General features: G+C 37.7%; 1 protein-coding gene across 3 annotated transcripts in view; it reads left to right on the top strand.

Annotated features, from left to right (window-relative positions):
- ABCC4 (ATP binding cassette subfamily C member 4 (PEL blood group)) overlaps positions 1-20,765 on the top strand; it is a 145,916-nt gene that overhangs the window by 110,673 nt on the left and 14,478 nt on the right. For 2 of the 3 annotated variants that reach the window (XR_011697161.1, XM_071549439.1), the window contains exons 26-29: positions 1,627-1,782; positions 5,216-5,305; positions 5,774-5,946; positions 12,173-12,278. Coding sequence is in view for 2 of the 3 variants with exons in the window: in XM_071549439.1 (XP_071405540.1) it covers positions 1,627-1,782; positions 5,216-5,305; positions 5,774-5,946; positions 12,173-12,278 (525 nt within the window). In the remaining variant the exon portion in view is untranslated. Of the gene's footprint in view, positions 1-1,626; positions 1,783-5,215; positions 5,306-5,773; positions 5,947-12,172; positions 12,279-20,765 lie in introns of those variants that run through there. The other variant, XM_071549453.1, reaches the window with a different exon arrangement.

Below are 20,765 nucleotides of genomic sequence, written 5' to 3' on the forward strand. Positions count from 1 at the left end.
TCTTTATATCCTTAATACAATACTTTATATCACTGACATTTGCAGAGAAACAATTGAACTTTTGTTTTGACAACTCTGATTGTCTGTGTTCTTCATTCAGCATTTTCTTTCTGAGCTGTAGTTTATCTGCTCAACTATTTTTCTATTGTTTGACTGATACAATTTAGAATACTAGACATTTTATCATTTTTTGTAACAGATTTGCTTAAATTAGACTGTTTCTTTAATAACAAGCACTGTAGAAATGTTAATTAGTTTATATACAATAGTACAATAACGAGTGGCTGGCTGAAATTGGTGAATCAGAAGATAGAAGTAGAAAATGCCTTTTAGCTTATGCAGCATAAGTTGCTCCTTGAAGTACACTTTTTTATTGTCTTGTGTATTTTTTATCAAATGTGGGCAGTGCTGTTTTGTTTGTACTTAGTGTCTCTGACCATTTGAAAGTTTCTCCTTGCTCTTTGCAGTTTCCTGTTCCCTGTGCTTAATTTCATTTCAGCAGTCATTGCTGCATACATCTGAGTCTCAGGCAGTGGGTAATTGCCCTCTGGTGTCTGTACGTATTCTCATGAAGGTTTTCATGTTTCTTCCTCCATTCTGTACCCCAATCACTTTGCCAGGCTCTATTGTATATGTTTAATCCTCATAAATCCTTCCTCATCAAATCAGTATCTCCAACCTGTATTAATGTTACGTTGCTCTGCTCTGAACTCTTTCCAGTGCGTTGATTTCTTTCTGGAAATGTAATAATTAGAGCAGAGTGCAGGAAATAATGAATTCTGCCAGATCAGATCTCTGTAGAGGGTTACACCCACTATCTTCCCTGATGCAATTGATTACTGTACATTGTTTTCTCTAAGAATCCTTTACTGAAGACAACATTAAAAAAAAAAAAGAATAAATATTTGCAGGTTTTAGCTCCTTGTCATTGAAGTTACCAATCCCATATTTTGCATTGTCTCTTTTTTCTGAAAGCTTTGTTTTTTTCATATTGCATTCTTTGGGCACAAATAGACACCTGTATCTCTGTGATGTTATTATTCACTATTCTGTTTAGAAAGGAGTTTCAGCCTGCTCACATGGCCTTGTGGTTTGAATACTTGTTGAAGATGTCTGAAGTATGAATACAGTTTATAATTCTGCTTCTTTAAAGTACTTCATCCTAACCATCTAATGAAAATCAGTCTCAATTACATAAATTTGGAATACATTGTTCCCACTGTGCTTAATGGGAGTCCTTTTTTTGGGTTGAGAAGTAGATGCATGCCTGAAATAATTTACCTAACATCACCTAGCAAACCGGTTTTAGTATAAAAATTAGCAACCTTGAATCATGTTACTCTATACATTGAGCCACTTGTTTACACAATACAACACCACACATTAAGGAAAAATCTTTCACCTTTAAATCTGATCCAAGTAATTGTTGTGTATCCAAATGACACCTGAATCCAAACTGATTTAGGGGAGAGGGTTTTTCCTGTTAAAAGAATGTTAATTATAAAGAAGTTTTATTTGTTGCTTGTTCTACTATAAATCCTGTGATGTTGTAGAAATGTTGCTTGACATAGTAATTTATCCTGAAAAGCTCACAGTTTAATTGTACGGGCTTGGCTTGCTCTGTAGGTTGGAATAGTGGGAAGAACCGGAGCTGGGAAGAGCTCTCTGATAGCAGCCCTCTTTCGCTTGGCAGAACCAGAAGGAAGGATTTGGATTGATAAGTACTTGACGTCAGAGCTAGGACTCCATGACTTGCGGAAGAAAATTTCCATTATACCTCAGGTAAGAGATTGATCTGGTCTGCTGTAAACATTTTCAATATAATAACATGGTATTTATAAAGGGCTCTACTGGATATGTTCACCCTGCATCCTGGTATGCAGTAGACATAGAAACTGTAGTGAGGTGTTTTTACTTGAATCAGGTCTTGATTATTTTAAGATAAATAGAATCGATTTTTGGGGGCTTGAGCATTTTCTTTCTAGTTTTATACCCTACCTGTTCCTCTGGAATACCTGTGTATAGGTGTTTGCAGTATGCTGTCTTCCTACAGTCTGGGGAAGAGCAGAGAAAATCTGACAAGTACATGCCAATATTCAGCAGTCCTCTGAAGTCAGTTGAACCTTTCTCAGTAATTCCTGCCTGATGCATTGCCTGAAGCTTCCTTAGTAAGGAAGTTTGAAGGACCTCTTTCACCTCTCTAGTCAACCCTATACAAACTGACTGATGCTAGATCTAGAAAGAGCAAATGTACCTCCAAGAAGTGAGCTGTCAGCTTTTGCATTATTGACAGAAGGTTGGACAGGCAGAGACCAGGGAAACAGACAAAGAGTGGGTCTTTGTGACCCATAAACAAAAACTTGATGAATTTTAGAAGCTGAATGCAGAAAAGGCTGCAGTATAGGAGTAAAAACCAACTAAAACAGTGTTGGGAACAGCCTTATCTCTCATGCTGGAGTAGAAGAAAGAATGTTCAAAGAAGTCCAGTAGGCCACAGGTCTTCTCTTTTACGGTCTAGTTTCAAATAAGACATTGAATCAGAGGAGGGTTATGTATAACCTGGGGACTTCAGAAGGCAAACTCTGTGCAGATTACTGTTTTGTGAGACCCTGGTTTCTTCTGTGATCATTTGCTTTCTGCTGGAGAGGGAGGAAGAAGGAAAAGCTCATATGCTGCAAATGTGAAGTCATGTTTTTGGAAAGTAATTCATCTGGTCTGTTCTAGCAGGTAGACTGAGCAGTAGGCTGGAGACAGAAGAATTTGTTTGCCATATTTAGCATTATTTCTCAGATCTCTATTTTATTATGAAGTTGTGTTTAAAGTCCTTACACCAGCTTTATGTCTGAAGGTGTGCTAGCTTGTTTTCAGGATGGCATTCAGAATGTATTACTTTCTTTAAATTGAGAATATGATAAAAATGATAACGAACAGTGGTTCTGAGACTCTCTTGATTACCTCTGTTCTTTTTCTCCCTGAAGGAATCAAAAAAAAGAAACATGTATGCTATTTTAAAAATAAATAAATTGAAAATAGGTACTTCCCCAGAAATTGGATTGTTGCCTAATGCAGGACGTCTTTTGTTTCTGCATGTTGAAGGCTTTGTTACTGCACTGAGGAGGTACTCACTGGGACTAGTCATCTTTTGTACGTAGAGAGGACTTTATGTGTACTTCTGGTTTTTTCTTGTTTGTGTGCAGTGTTCCTTTCTTCTGAAAACAACATTCAAGGTCTATAGCTTTTTGAAAGCTTTGCCCTTTGCTGTTATGGTTTTTTTATGTTTTCAAGAATTCAACCCAATTGAACAAAATAAGGTACTAAGACAGGAAAACTGTAGGTCAAATACAGTTTCTGCATGTTGAGTGATACAAATGCCCAAAATTCACTGCATTTACTTATATGTGAGGGCTTATTCATACATGGGTCTGTTGGCATTGTTTTAAACCTGTTTTAATCCAGTGGAATTCTTTTATTTTTATCAAGTTTATCTAAGGTTTTCATCATTGTCCCAAAAGGTTTTAAGTGTCCAAATGCTAGCAGGTAGCATTTGTTTTCAACGTAAGGGAAGACTTGTTTCTACTAAAAATGTGCAAAACTATGAAGTGGTTGTAGTAAGAAGAGGAGAAGGGTGAGGGGTTTGAAAGAAAGTTTCTAGTATAGTGAACTGAGTGATAGGCATTGTCTTGTACTGTGTTAGTAGTAGTATCAGTAATAGAAATAGCAGTGTAACATCAGTTAGTTGTTTCCCTGCAAATATCTTCGTAATTATGTGGGAAGCTGAGAAACCAGAGGGAGAAATACTTATTAGAATTGCAACATAAAACATGCTAAACAGAACCATTCTTAGAGAGTGATGAGGCAAGACTGAAGTTTTCTTGTGTGTAAGTTTAAATACCTACCTGGAGAAATAAAAATGTGCTTAGGCTTCTAATTGCTTGCTTGGATAGAGCTGTGTAAAGGTTGTGTTTGTAAATCTTTTCTATGCAAATGTTGTCTGCCTCTCTGACTGCAAGCATTTTTACAACAATTATTTACAGGTTCCTCTTATTACTTTCCTCTCATAAACCAGAATGTTTTAAATAATAATCTGTGTCAGAAGTGATAATTAAAAAATATCCTTATCTTCTGTTGCAGTGCATGTCTGTTGTTAGGACTTTTATAATAGTTATGAACACTTATAGATTCAGCTCTTATTTTGCCAACCTATAAAAATGGATTGAAAAGAAAAATAAATATAACAATACCTTCAAAACATGTGTGTCTCTATGTGTGGTATTAAGATGAGTTTAGCCTTAAAGTCGTGTCAGTGCATGACTCAGGTCTGGCAACTCACATTAATGAATACTGATCTGTTGCTTAAGGAGTTCTGAACCAAAAGTCGTCTTCCCACTTCTTAAATACTACATTTTTCAGTGTGAATTGATTTGTGCCAGTTTGATTAATTATCTGTTATTTGTAGAATAAAACTTGCATCAACCACAGGTAAACCCACATTGGTACCTGAATGGGAGAAGGTACTGATTTGATTTCGTGGTATATTTTGAATGAGAGCTTTGCCCAGCAGTGCTCCAGTTCTAAGTGAGTTTGCTTTGATGCTGTGGCAGAATAGATTATCTTCGATGGGTATAGGTTTTAAATGGTGACAGCTGTTCCTCATAACCCTGTTGGTAAAATGGAAAGGCTCTTAAGATATGAAGTGAAAAAAAACCCAAACCAAAACACAGTCAAATACAGAAGGAAAACCAGAGAGCTCTTTGATTCATCTCTGATTTATGTGCTTCAAAAACAGGTTTTCCAAAACTACCCAAATGTAATTTAGGAGTGTGAGCTCATTGACAGTGCTAGCTGTTGGTTTTTGTTAACAATACCAGGAGGATAGAAGTGATTTCATGTAAGTGTATATATATAGCTTGTGGCATCAGAACAGTGGCATGTAAATGCCCATTTAAGTACTGACATAACTGTGTACAGCAATTTGCAAACAGACCTGTCCTGTTTGGTAAATTATCTTAGTACAGAGTAGTTGATCACTTGCCTCTCCCCATACCCCTCTTAAGCATGCTATTGTAAAATATGTTTTTGCATTTCATAAATGATAGCTAATTGTTGGATATTTCTGTGCTGTTGTTGATATAGGTTAGCTCTGATTATCATTAAATTACCTATTGCATTATAAAACCTGTATTTTTAATGGATTGCTCATTTTTCTGGGGTTTAGGAACCTGTTTTATTCACTGGAACTATGAGGAAAAACTTAGATCCTTTCAATGAATATACTGATGAGGAGCTGTGGAATGCCTTGGAAGAGGTAACTTAATAAATCTAATTATGTACCTCTGATATTTGCAATCCAGATTATAATATTACAGTGCTTGTGTGTGTTAGGTTTTGATGTTTTCATCAGGTTTGATAAGGGTATAGCTGTTGATAAAAAAAGTAGACTTGTATGCACATTGGTGTGTGTTTGTGCATATGTGTGTGGACTTGTATATTGTTATATAAGCCTTTTATGAAAAAATTACCCTGTGGGATGATGCTTTGGTTATATTTTGATTCATATCTTAGTTTTAATGAACATTAATAGATTCTTAACAACGTGCTTTAATGTTTTTAGAATTCTAATAACTGACACACTGTGTAGTCCAACTTGGCACTTACTCATTTTATGTTAGAATATAAAAGGCAGACCTTTCATACTTATTGTTGTGTCATCATACACACAATAGGTGATTTAAAAGAGAGTTACTCATCCTACAGTATGTTGACATATCAACAGGTGCAACTGAAGGAGGTTGTGGAAGATCTACCTAATAAAATGGAGACACAGCTGGCAGAATCTGGGTCTAATTTTAGTGTTGGTCAGAGACAGCTGGTGTGTCTTGCCAGAGCAGTTCTAAAAAAAAATCGTATTCTTATCATCGATGAAGCAACAGCAAATGTGGACCCAAGGTAAAACCAAAATCTGTCATGTTAAAATGAGGTGTATTTTCTTCTAGTATGTTCATCTGTAGTGTAGGGATGAACTTAAATGCTTTATATTTCATATAGTTTGTGTTGCTGTTTTTAGGTTGTTAATGATGCCATTGTATTTCTTTATTCAAAGTGGGACCATTGAGCTTTGGCCATGGAGCAGATGATATAAACTAAGCACTGAAGATACCCCTAATTTCTGTGCATTCCATAGAGTAGGGAAGTGAATCAAAGTTCATTTGGCCTGGAGCCTTGGATTAGAAGACAAGAATGTTATTGGAAATACATCTCTCTAACATCAGAATAGTCATGGAACAAGTTGAGTTCTGTTGATTTCTGGAAGAAGTGTCTGTCGGAAACAATGAATTAATGAATGAATTAATTAATCTTGCTCCCCAAACCCCCCAAAACTAAAAAGGTTAAAAGCTATAAGGAAAACTGGATACTTCTGCTATCCTTTCAAATGGCTCAGATGTTGGTGTAATAAGTTAGAGATAAAATAGGGGCAGGGGCAGAAGATAAGCTGTCTGAAACACCACAGAAATTCCAAAATATACTTGGAGATGTTTAAATCTACAGGAGAGACTCATTTATTATTTATTATTTTGTCTTGTATAACTCAGGCCAGCAGAATTTTCCTGACTTTGTTCCTGTTTGAATTAGAGTGTACTTCTAGAAGAACATCCAACCTCAATAGAAAAAAATTCAATGACAACTCTTGTTAAATTGCTCCAATAGCTAAGTACCCCCACTGTTAATTTTTGAAACATTTGAAATGCTGGTGGAAATATTTTGGAAACAATACTGCAAACGTACTGCATCAATTAGTCTGAGCTGAGTATATAGTTCCAACAAACTATGGCTTGAGGGAGAACTCAAAGTCTAAAGAGGACAATAACACAGCAAGTCCCTCAAACAGATGCATTAAGGATTTTCTATGTCATCTGGGCGTGACTCATTTTTATAACATCGTCTTGGGGGAGAAGTGCTGCCACTAGCATAGCTTTGCAGTTCAGCTGACAGTGTATTTCTAAAACCTTTAGAGATGTGCATTGCCTTCCCAGAGGTTCTCTTCTCTTCTATTTTTCCTTTTTTTCCTTTTCTAACTATTAGTTTATTTTTGGCTGAGCTCTGATAGATTAACTGTGATTAATCATAGTTGTGGAAATTTAATACCATCTTACTCATTCTCCCTGTTTTGGCATCTCTCATGTGTGTTCTCAACTCACACTATCCATTTAATTGATCTTGATTAATGTGTGCTGCAATATATATTATAATAAGGTAAATGTTTGTTTGTATCAACTCTAGGCATAACAATACAAATAATAACTTGGAACTTCTTCTTTGAATTCGTTTTGCATTACAGTCATTATTACCTTTTCCTTAATGTGTTGCTATAACTAGAGCCAAGTCTTTTTTAGCTGTGCAATCTGATAGGACGAGCATCAGGAAATGTTGATGTGGGTTGCTTAACTGAGCAGTTAGGGAGGCATTTTTGGCATGTAAGAAAAGCCTCCTCCTGCTCTTATGCACAACCCCCATAGCTGGCACCCTTGTCTCCAGCCTCATGACAAGCACACATCGTATCAGGCACCTGAGATAGGAAATCATGGGGAGCTGCCGCTGGCTCTGGAGACAGTTTCTTTTTTGTTAGGTTTTCTGCCTCTTAATCTCTTTGCTGCAGCTGCCACCATGTCCCTTCTGCAGCTCAGCTTGGAAGCAGGTGTGAGAAGACAGGGTTTGGGGGTGGGAAGAAGACAAGGAAGGGTGAGGTGATATGAGGCAGTGGATGGGACAGCAGGGTGAGAGGTGGGCACGATTCCTTCCCCAGGGCTGAGGAGTCTCCCCACCCTGTTTCTCCAGCTCAGCTAGGCCATTCTTACCTGCTGCTGGGAGTGAAAGGAAGGAATTTGGAGTTCATCTTCCTCTTTCTTACATATTCCAGCTCCCATATGTACCCTTATTTCCCTCCTTGCTGCTCATAGCTACCACCTGGCTCTGTGTGTCAGCACTCTTGTGAGGGGGAAGAGAAGGTTGCCATAAAGAAGATTGCCCTAAATCTGACTACTTGCATGTTTTATGTGATGACCAACTGACATTTAATTTGATTTTATCATCTTGGTCCATTCTTACCCTGAAGAATAGAGTAATTTTAAAGTAGTTGAACTGTTCAGGAAAGTTGTGTGAAATCTGGAGCAAAAGAGCTGAAAACCTTTCTGTAGTTGCTTTGGTGATACACTGAAACAAAATTGTCAGTAATTGCGGCTTTTTTAAAATACTGACTTCGTTTAACTTACTAAGCTTTCTATTCACTGACTGCGGTATTATGCATTAACTTGTATTTTTACTGCTTACAGAGGACAAAACTTTCAGGGACCAGACCACTGCCCCATTTTTACATGGGGTGTTCACTGAGTCTTGTAAAAACAGCCATTACACATAGTTCAGTTCATTACCCAGCTTAACCTTGTAAGGTTTAACCTTTTGTTAACATCTAACTGCTATCTGTAACTCTTTCTCTTTTGGAGAAATTATCTAAAGTCACTCAGGAATTGTGTAGTGTGAGATACGCTTCCAGGACAATCCCAGGAGGATATCAGGCAGAAGATAATGACTTATCCAGTGTTCTTTTCAGCAGCTTGGTTGCTTCTTATTTAGATCATATTTATTCTTGCTCTTTAGATAGTTTTCTTTTTACACAGTCAACTAATTCAGGTTACACCTGATCTTGGGTTCCTGGGAAACTTGGTGTTAGGTCCTCAACCTCTCGTGCCTGTGGGACAGCTATACCACCATTTCATGCTTTCTTATGGTACTGTTCCTTGCAATAGGGAGTATCGTGGTTCCCATTTTTATATAAACAGATTAGGGTTGAGTTTTTGTCATCAAGCAGCCCTGGTTTTGGTATTTGTGTTGCGTCTTTGGTTTTTAATGTGCCTGAAAGATGATGGGGTTTGATCTACCGAGGTGGGTGATGAAATCACTTGGCACTTACCTGGCCACTTGTTCTGTGTGGGTAGGCACCACAAGGGTCCATATATGCCCTGAAGAAAGGGGCAGAAATGATGTTTCCTTTGGTACTTTTCTAGCTTTAATTGGTACATGATATAGTCTCCACTCTGTCAGCACATTATTCCATATAGAGATGCTTATCGTGGTCTTTTAGATTTTCGTGCCTTTCCTGCCTTCTTCCTGAGAGTCTCCTGGAGGTTACTGGTGGTGCTTCTGCCTGCTGTCCCAAAAACTGTGCTCCAAGATCTACCATGAGCCTTAGAGAGGATGTAGCCAAATGCCAGTCAGCAGACACATCTGCATGAGATTTCATACTGTGATATTTGAAGATGGAGCTGTTAAGTCTGTTTCTGATTACTTTGTAGTCTCATTTTAGAACATTTGTCACACCCACAGTATGGCCAGCAATTCCTTATTAGTGATAAGCTTTTATTCAAGAAATACCTGTTTAAGATAATAGTTTGATAGTATCTGTCTAAGAATGAGAAATGTTTTTTATTGTAAATGTAGGAAGAGGTAATGCTATAAAGAATATGTGTAATACAAGGAATTGTAATAAATGAGTGCAGAGGACAGAGATGTTCTAGGCTGAGGCATTCTCAGAAATTAGTAGGAATAACGTGAGTTACAAATAATTTTGAGCCTTTGAAAAAGTTGTTTTCCAAGTTCTGAGCAAGCTGTAATTCTCTGTGTTGTGTAGTAGCTCTGCAGGATACTTCACCTTGAGCTTGGCTATAAGGAAAGAAAAAGGCCTTCTTTACACAATTCTAAGGAGTATTGAACTTTTTCTTTCTACTTTGCTGTTTTAACCATTGCAGAGAACACATCCTGCTGTCTTTATGAGGCCTCTCCATAGTGAGTTTTTTCATGTGTGTCCTTGATTTTTTTTCCTTTTGAAGGTAAGAGTAGTCAGGCTGTTGAGATGTTGCTGAGAAGACAGCAAAAAATATACACGCATTAACACTGGGGTGAAAGCACTGGTATTGCTGTGATGTGGAACGTGATGAACAACTTCCTTTTCTTAAGGAGGTAACACATAGAACTAAACCCCTGGCTCTGTCCTGCCTAACTCCTCCTATCTCTTTCTCTGATTGCATACTGGGCTTGGTTCAAGAGGAGTTGAACTCCTGCTTCCTACCTTTAGCTTCTTTTAGGATGTAGGAGCAGAAGGAACAAGCCTTCTCAGATTGTGGCCCAGAACAAGCTCATGACGGAACTCAAATATTTCTGTCCTCAGATGAAGATAACAGTCAGCATGCATGAGAATTCTTACTTAACTGTTTGTATCTTCCTTCCCCATGATGATTCATCCTGTCATCAGCAAGGATCTGTCTATTCCTTTGTCATGCTGATTGCTTCAACTTAGTTTGTAACAGAAGTTATGTTCAGTCTTTCTGAGCATGAGCTTGTATTTTCTCCTGTGGAAACTTACCAGTTATTTCATTTCTCCAAGTCATCCCATTCTTCCAAAGTTGTCTGCTCACTTTTTATTGCTAGTGTCTCCTGACCTGGTAACATCAAAACAATTATTTTGGTGTAATTCATGAAGTGATACCAAATACTTATCGTGTGTGGACAGATTCAGTGTGGAGTGCTACTTCTGTCTAAAAAACATATGCTTAGAGGAAGACGTGTTCCTCCATGTATTTTATTTTATTTTCCTATTGCTTATAACAATATGAAGAATTAAGTCTTTCCAAGCAAGTAGTTGCAACTGACATGTCTGCCTAAATATGCTAGTGCATCCAGATACCTTCTTTGTCTTGTTTCAATTGTATCTGCAGCATTTTATTATTCCCCGGTCATTATATATAAAAGAACAAATTCATGTTTGAATAGAAATTCTGGAAATGAGACCCATGCCTTCAAGTGCTTGACTTCTAGGCTGGAGATTCCTTGGTCCAGCTAACCCCCAGTATATTTTGAGTTCTTTGTGTTGTCCTTCCATCTTGGATTAGAATTTTGGTTTCTCTGCCTCTTTCTCTGTTGTCACCACTCATTGTTTTTTTTGAAGGCTGGTGGGCAACATGTGAGTATTCGCATGGCCTGGCTTTGTGCTCAGACTGGGAACCAGGGCTACCTATGCAATGTGGGCTCTCAGTGCCTCTAGAGGGCATTCATCACCTGATGGCTGCCTAATTCAGGTTCTCTATTCACCTGCCAGCCATGCCTCTTCCCTTTCTTTCACTGACTATAGAGAGGGCTATAGATCTTGTTTCCATGTTTTAGCCTGACTAGTGTGCTCTAAGTTAGATTGTGTCAATGCTTCTCTTGTACAGTTAGTTACTTGACTAAGCTCCAGTTCTTTTGCTTTGATGCTTGTTTATACAGCTAAAGGACACCTGAGTGTCTTAAGTATCTTACAGTATAATTTTATTTCCTTTTCACTGTTCTCAGCTTTGTTAGTGCCAGTTATCACTTGAGCTTTGTACTTGTGTCTGTGCTCTAGCTTCAAATGTATTCTTTACTAGTCTTATGTTTCCTTCTGGTATCCTTTCCTTAGGTGGTTAATTCATAGAGTAGACAGAGACTCTTTAACTTGAAATCTTTTATTCCTTTCCTTGGGTTGTGTGTTAAGACTTTTGATTTACAGGGTATGCCAAGTTTTCTTTCTTGAGCTATTCCAGTCCTGGTTAAGTTTACCAACCCTCTCCTTTAATTAATTGCCTTTTGCATCTGAAATCAAGAACCTTAGTTCTAGGCTGTCTTGTGTTTGTTCTTTGGTTGATTTGAAATGAAGGATATTTACTTTCAACAACTTTTCTTCACTGCTTGCACAAAATAAAGCTTCAAAGAAAATAACTGACTTTTTTGGTGTAGAAATCTGTAGGACTACCTGAATATACAGAATTTTCCTCCTTCTAGTACTTGCTAGTAGTACCCATTTTAGCACAGGCAGACACTCTGTTCCTTATGTAATCAAAGGCTTGGAAATTAATCTCTGAAATGAAGCCTATTGCACTACTTGCAAGAAGAAACTCCTTACCAAGTATTAGATGATAGATTTTGGAGTATTTCATGATATGCCTCCAAGTCATCTAATGTAACAAGAGGAAGAGGCACTGTAATAACTTTATAAGCATATTTCTTGCTATACAGTCATGTTTGATGAAGTCATAAAACCTGCCTGCCATTCAGTTATCCATGTATCCATCTTATTTTTGTCTGCATTGCTCTTGCTGTGTTTCAGAACAGATGAGTTAATTCAAAAGACGATCCGTGAAACCTTTGCTCACTGCACAGTGCTGACCATTGCACACCGCTTGAACACCATTATTGACAGTGATAGGATAATGGTAAGACAGTTAACTGTTTTTTTTTTTCTTTCCTGAAGAAGAATAATGTTATGACTCTGCCTTCTTAATTTTGATCCAAAAGTGGGTAGTAGGGGTTTAAGTCATACTTTAGACTTATCCTAGTTAACCTATTTATCCTTGGTGCTGTGCTTAGCGACTCATAAAGCTCTAGACATAATGACTTGAAAAGACTTATATTCTCTGGCTTTCTGACCTGCAAGGCATGAACCCATTGCAGGTGAGGAGCAGCAGCAGAGCAAATAAACTCTGCCAGTACTGGGAGCCTGTGAAGACACACCTAAGGGGTTCTGGACAGAGGAAGCTGGATTCAGTCAGGTTTATTAATTCAGTCTCGGTGGGCTGAGGAAGGCAGTGACAATAGTTGGTGTGGGATGTGTGAGGAGGAAGTGGTGGAGGTTCTGGGGCAGGAGACAGGGAGGTGAGGAGGCAGCAGCTGCCATGGGGCAAAGGTAATGATGGGAGAAGTGGAACTAGACTGGTGAGGTAATGAACATGGTCAGCTTTCTAAAGCGAGGTTCAAACAGAAGAGATGAAGCACTACCAATCCAGCAGCCTCTGCCATTTTTGTTATAAACAGATCAGTGGTACACCCTGTCTTCCATCTTGTCTGCCCTCTGGTGCATTGCAGACACATAAAAATTAGGAAACACTTGCTGATTATTTTCATAGAGGCAATGGTGTTCCCTAAGCTCTCATGAAATTGGGCTGGTTTATATCCTTGAAACAATGTGTAGCCTGCAATTTTACAAATTTCTGCAAGAATATGAGCCCTTTGCAAGTATTTTCTTCATAACCAGTTAATGAAGTAACTGATATAGTGGGCAAACTGTGTTCATAAATGGAACTCAGATTTAACTGGGCTTCAAGCACAAATTACCTGCTTCAACTTCTATTTTATGCAAGTGAAGCATAGTAAATCATTCCTTTTTTTTTTTTACTGGGTGTTCAAAACATTTTAAAATCTTTGATAAGAGTTAACGTGGTTGAGACAATTGCAAGTACTGAGGTCAGTGGTGTTCTGAGGAGTAGAAGAGATGGTGAGCTGAGTGATTATAGTTTACTTACAAAGAGAGAAACCAGAAGAACTGCCATAAGTAGTCATATAATTGCAAGCATTTAATGTATAATAAATAAATATTTTCTTCACTGGTGAATGCCTCCCTACAGGTTTAATGGATGTGTTGGTGTTTTCTACAACTAAAGTGAACAAAAGATTTGTGAGGAAACAACTGTGACCTAATTAATAGCTGTATGTGTTTGTTAGCTGTCCACAGGGATTTCTTTGGTTCATTGAACTACCATAAGCATGTTATGCACAGAATGCTCTTTCCACGAAGATGATTTCGTAGTTTTACCTTTTGTATCATAAAGTTGCAATGTTTTATTGATGTTTTTTGCCAAAAATCATTGGAGCAAAGTATAGAAATTGCCCTTTTCCCAAAACTGCTCAGGATAATTTCCAGCTACGTAGCCACTCTACTTCATTTCTAGAGTCTGTACATTATTATTCCCTTAAGTTGTTTCAGTTTAGCCACTATTAATATTTCTGGTTTCCTAATTATCTAATAGTCTTTTGTGAATGCCTTTTATCTCTTTAGAGTATTAAGAAACAGATTAGCAAGAAGATGTGTCTTTGAGACTTCAATCAGTAGTAACACTTGAACATTTTTCATCTTTTTATGTTGCTCCATATTGATCTTCTTACAGATTTCTATAGTTTCTCTAGAAAAGAGGAAAGTGAAAAGCATAGGATAGAAATAAGGAAACTAACGTGTGACTTCATAACAAACCTATTTTCTTGACATCCTTATTCAGTTATTGATTCTGTTTTGGTATAAATCAAAAGTACAATCACATACATAGAATGATCAGTTATGGCAGGTGTGCTTTTGTTACACTTTAATTACTTGGTTTACTCAGGCATGTAACTCCTTGTGGGAATATAGCCGAATTTTGGAAGAATAACATGTTAAAAATGCCAGGGAAAAGAATATTCCTCTAGAAGACTAACTATTAATAAATGAGGATTATTAACAATGAAAACAGCATTTATGGAAAATCAATTGTTTACTTCAATATCACAGACTTTGAGAAGACTCAACTAAAGAAAGCTTTTCAGTATGTTGTATGATTTGGTTAGTCAGTAGTATGTTTTAGTAATGCACGAATTTAACTTGATGCAGATTCCTTTTTATGAGTCAGAAATGGTCAAAGTACATTGCTATTCCATTAGCTGGTATTATTAAAAATCCTAGGTTTGTTTCTCCTTTAACTGAAACCTCTAGGTGCAATAATGCCTTCATTCATCAAGCCGTCCCAAATCTCTGTTGTTTGCTAAGTTTTAGAACATGAGGGAGGAAGAACAAAGATAGAACCTGGCAGCTGGAAAATTAGCTGCTTTTGACAAATAATGAATGAAATTATTTTTAAACAAATTTTGAGCAGGTTTGTTCAACACTCTGAACTCAATCACAAAAGTTCAAGCCCGTTCCTGAATAAGTGTACTTAACTTAGCACTTCCCTCCCTTTGCACTGAATCAGATCGAAAAGAACCTCCTGCTCAAAGCAGGGTCAGCACTAATTTCAGATCAGGTTACACAGGGCTTTTTCCATTTGAGTTTTGGAAACCTTGAAAAATGAAGATTCCACCATCTCTCTGGGCAACCTGCCCCAGTGCTGAATTACCTGCCATGAAATCTTCTTTTCCTTATATCCAGTGAAAGCCTCCCTTCCATTTATGGCAGTTGTTTCTTGTTTTCCCACTATGCATCTCACTAAAGAGCCTGCTTCTGTCTTCTTAGTAACTTCTTAGTAGATATGGGAAGGTTGCTGTTAAGACCTCTGAGGCCATCAGTTCCCCAGGGTGAACACAGAATCACAGACTATTCTGAGTTGAAAGGGACCCACAAGGATCATCGAGTCCAACTCTTAAGTCAGTGGCCCACACAGGGGATCGAACCCATGACCTTGGCATTATTACAACCAAGTTTTAACCAACTGAGCTAGTCTCAGGGTCATCCCCTGCACTATCAGCCTCTCCTCACAGGTCAAGTGCTCCAGTACACTGGAGACCCTGGTAACCTTATTTCAAACTTGCTCAAGTTTAACTTTCCCTTTCTTGTAGTGAGGGGTCAAAGCTGGTCACTGTATTCCAGATTTGATCTGATGAGCAACTGAATGAAGCAATTCCTTTGATCTGCGCTCCTGTTGATACCCATGGCACTCCCGTTCAGTTTCCTGAATACTACAACCACCACCTCCTTTTCAGCACAGCTGATGCTCAGGTAGTTACTTGCCAGCTGGTACTGAGGCAAGGGGTTGGTCCATTCCCGTTTCAGGACGTTGCATCTGCTGTTATTGAGTGTCATGCTGATCTATTCCTTTAGCCTGTCTAGATCTTAATAGTTTTGAATGTCAGCCGTGTCTTGAGTATGTTGACTGCACTCTCCAGCCTTGTGTTGTCCACAAGGTTTTGATTTAATTCAGTTGAATTGTTGTTTAAAGTAGAACTTTCCAAAAAGAAACTGTTTGCCCTTAGGGTTAATCCAAACATTAAAAAAATAAAGTAAAATTGAGAACAGAAAATAATTTTGTGAAAGTCATGAGAAAATTTCAAGTTGGATGAGTATGGAAATAGGAACTGAATGTGAACTGTTGCATGTCTGCTCACACCCGTCGTAATAACCGGTTCTATTTTAGAAGAGAAGAAAAGCCTACTGGAAGAGGGGAGAAAAGGAAGAACAATATATTTTATGCAACTGTAGACAAATCTGGCCTCAGGAGTTGTTTTAATTCTCGTTTGTTCCATTCCCAAAACCATACCATTGCTTTCATAATCCAGGTCACGCCTTAAGAGTATTTCCATTATATCTTTCTTAGTGATAAACATATTTTATCAGAACTTCAAACACTTAAAATCACTGAGGGAAGAGCTGTATTGTGTAATGTGATACTCTCTAACCCAATCACCTCAATGAGTAATACTACATTGCACTTGCATAGGACCTTTCATCTGGAAATTGTAATGCTCTTTATAAACATTAATTAATTAAACTTCAAACACCTGGGTGAGATAGGGAAGTATTCATACAATCTTTGGAACCAAAGTTGGAAAGACTTGTTAAGTCAGACCATCAAATAATACTACCATAAAATTATAATCCAGTGGTTTTCAAGCCCTTTTTTTTTTCTTCACTATGTGCTGCTCCAACATCTAATAGGATACTTTCTCATTCCTTTTTCTTCATTACTTTGAGAAACTAAGTTGTGACTCCTCCCGTCAGGTGCTAGTAGTACCCGTTTTAGCACAGGCAGTCACTCTGTTCCTTGGCAGAAGGGGAGGATAGGATGAATGCTGCAGTTACCTTTTCCATGATGGCAAATCCTGGCAGAAGCTCAGCTCAGGCTTGCTTCATTGGCCCCTTATTCCACATAGCTTCCCCACAACAGCTGCTTCCCTGTCCTGTCCTCACCATAAAGGGGCAAGGACATTTTACATAAATTGCATCTGAAGCCTGGGGCAGCCAAGATGCACCACTCCCAAGAGTTCCAGTGGGATCTCATAAAATCTCTGTCACCAATTCTTCCCTCTCCTCTCTGCTTCCTTCTCCAGGTTGAGAAATATTATTAGAAACTGTTTTTGCAGAGAAGAAAACAGAAGCATAGAGAAATGGAGCCTCATCCAGGGACATAGATGTTCAGTAGCAAGTAAAGTATATGTATCTGGCAAGATGCCGTTGTTTGCTGGATATGCTGTGGTGTGGCCTCTAGAGGAAAGCCACAGAGTAGACAAAACTTGTGCATCTTCCAGTGACAAAGATGTTTCTTCATAGAGAGTTTTCATATCAGTGCAATACTTCTTTGAAATGGAAACTCTTTATGCGAGCAGAACTTGATCTAGTAATTAAAAACTGTCATTCAAATAGGAAGTTTTTGATGAGAGAATCATGGGAAGAGATTTGATTTATTTATGGGAAAACCTGTTATGGGTGCATCCTGAAATGACTAATGTTCAGGGTAACAATACAGTATACTTCACAGCCAGACCTGAGTTGATTTTTGGTCAATAGGAAATTGCTTCCCACATCTTTATGGTAAGCCTCTCCCATTCAGTGATTCTTGTTTTTCTGATGCTGTGTTTCCCATTGTGGAACGTCTGGGCCTCATAAATCAGGCACCATGTTTCATACCTCTGTCTTGATACCTTCATGTGAGCTTTTGCTGTAGTGGCCCAGCTTCAGGTGGAGATGTGGAGAATGTAGGAATGTAGTGGTGCTACAAATTAGTAATACTTAAAGTAATAAATGTTGTGACCTTTGGACTCTTATTTTGGTGGGGTTTTTCCCTCTTATTTAAATATCATTGCTGGATAATGAATGTGTTTTACAGTAAATCTTGACATTCTGTTCATGGGGGATTATGTAAGTCACAAGATACAGAAACTTGCAATCCTAGCTGTAGCACAGTTCTTTGTGAAAACTGTGTGTGCTACCACTAGTGTTGACTCTCAAGTTCAGGTATGTGCGTGTGGGACTGTAACACAATGCTAAAAGGGGGTTTGACCTTTTATTAACCCAGTATCAGGAGAATGGTGAAATATTGGATATTATACTTGTACTATTGAAGTCTGTTCTGTTAAAAGACTATAAAGGGAGCTTAATGGGTTATAGTAGCTAGAATGGATGCCAAATTTTTGCAACTAAGCAATCTAATTCTTCATAAAAACCTTAAAGTACCTCCTGGATCTGAATGCAGTAATTCACAGTCAAATTGCTACATTCATATTGGTGCACTTGCTAACACTAATAAACTAATAAACCCTAATAAAACTCCTTTTTTGACTTAACCTCTGTCTTGAAAATATGGAGTAGGGAGTATTAGAACTAAATTTACTATTTTTGTTATTCAGTCTAAGAAAAATCACAGCTGTGTTGTGGGACCAAAGTCCCTTGGGTAAAGAAATCAGAAGAATATGAAGGGTACTCATGGAACTGGACCTGCATGGAGAGTGGAGAGCCTGAGAACCCTTAGATTTCTCCTTTCTTTTGTTAACTGAAGATTTTTCAGAGTTTCTGGAAGAGCTGAGCATTTAGCAAATTATTTTTCAAAAATTGTTAGTTTTGTTTTGATTCGGAACAAGCAGTTTCCACTGTTCTCAGGTCTTCTGAAACTGAGTTGATATTTATCAAACCACAAGAGAAAATCAGATCCTTCCATATTCTTTCTTGGAATTTAATAATTGAGTTTTACAAATATCAACAGTGAAAACATAGCTTTCAAAGCTGAGTGCACCTTTACCATTAAATAAAGATATTGTAATGATCCTTAGGCCACGTTTTGCATAAAATACTGAGCTTTGTCATAATTGTGTATCAGAGCAAGTCTTGTCAGCTGAAAAGTGTCTACCATAGTAGTAAATATCATACCTTGCCCAGCTGTCTCTAAAATTAGTCAAAATCCCAATGAACTTAAAAATATACTAGAATTGTTGATCCTCTTTGCCAGTTTTAAGCCACACCTCTCCAAAACCTTGGCATCTTTGAGTTCTTAAAAGCTGTTCCCATTTCAAGAGGGCTGCCCAACAAGATTCTTCTTTTTGCCTAAATAAAAAAAAACTAATTACTAAGGCAGTACTTCAGCTGGGAGCATTCAGACAAAGGGCTGGATTTGAATTTCTCCAGGAAGTGAAGCTGATGTTTGATGAACCTTGATTTTTCATTCTGTCAGGCATTTGTATGTGAATGTGTTACCGTCAGTATAAGAACAGGATGGTCGGATCATGTTTCATTGAAGACAATGGTATGGAATCTAGACCATGATAAAAATACTAACACATCTTTTGCTCTCTCAGAAATACTGTATTACTTTTTAAAACCATATCAGTACAGGTCATGCTGGTGGCTGGTGCTCTGATCAGAGTTTCTGATAAGGTGAAACTGCATGCATGGCAGCTGAGCCACAAGTTCCTTGTCATCAGAAACTGATAAAACCAAGAGACATGCTCAGTCATCTGCAGTAATATTCCTTAACCCCTTGAAAATTATAATATCATTGTAGCTTATCTAACTTTTTAAGACCCTCAAATGCTTATTTAAAAGTGGCATTTCTTAAACTGAAGAGTATCTTCTATAACTTTAGGGCCACCTTTGAGCCAGTTGAGAATCCCAATTGAGAAATGTGGCTTTACAGTGTTGGAAAAAATCATTGTTGATTGACCAGGAAAGAGTTTTGTCAGCACATACAGTTTTTGGTAAATACTGGCATGAGGTCCCTTCATGATCTCTCAGGCAAGGGTTGAACTTACAGTGATATAGATGTTTTGACGTGAGAAAACTGCAATACAAGAGACATTTGCAGTGCATGGTTAACAGGCTGCTTTCTCCAACAAGATACAGAAGGAGCTAATATGAAATGATTATCAGTAGAATAAGTCTCATTACTACATACATAATTGATATTTTTCCCATAACATTCCAACCTGCTTACAGTGGCATGCCATCAGTTGGAGGAAAAGAAGATTTTTAAATCTCTACAAGAAACAAAGAAAACTCATGTACAGCAATTTACCAGGCAGTGCTGCATGCTCAATTTTCCTGAAGTTATAGCTGAAGAATAATTTCAGTTTAAAGAAATGCACTATTTCTGATTGCAGAACAAGATGTGTGAAGTTTCCTTTTCTGTGAATCAGGGTAAGGTTGGGGGTGGGGGTAGATGTGGAATCCCAGTGGCAGGTAGGTTTGGCATTGTTACAGCTCAGTTAAGCTCTTTTGAAGTGAAATATTTTAAAAGTTTGAAAATGAGAATTCAGATTTTAATAAGGTAAGTGCCTAAGTGTGCTCTGTTTTGTTTGCCTGATACATGAAATATATATTATTTGGCACCAAATTTGTCTGGAGTGACTGGGAGAGTAATTTGTGTCGGAACCCTGAAGGAACTTGGGGATTGCTTTGATTAAACCTGAAAACTTAAAAAAGTCAAAACAAAAAATAAAAGGCAGCTGAAAAAAAAAAGGGAAGAGGGAAGGACTTTGAAAAGAAAAGAAAACTTTAAAATGGTTTCTGAGTTATATTTGTAGCCTTCTCAATGTTCACAATATGTTTAGATAGGTCGATATTTATAAATTATTCTTTAGAGAAGTATTTACATGTTTCTAGTCTGTTTTGACAAACCGTGATGAGATGGAAGAGACAGAACATACTTGCATCTGAACTTAATGCCAACTGAAGCACAGGCTGTTGACTCTTTCCCACAAAGCTTTGTATTGTCTTGGGTAAATATATTTCTTATAATATGATGTAACCAGAAGCATCTCCTGAATATTCTCCTCTTCCCAGGACTTTATTGAAGATCATCTTGATGTATGCTCTCTGAGGAAAACATTGTTCAAAGTTGTACTCCTAGCAGAGTTTTGAAATTTAATAATAATTTTGTTGTTTGGTGATGTCTTCTCCAAGTCTAAATTAAATC

Source organism: Pithys albifrons, chromosome 1 (assembly GCF_047495875.1).
Source record: "Pithys albifrons albifrons isolate INPA30051 chromosome 1, PitAlb_v1, whole genome shotgun sequence".
NCBI classification, from domain to species: Eukaryota; Metazoa; Chordata; class Aves; order Passeriformes; family Thamnophilidae; genus Pithys; species Pithys albifrons.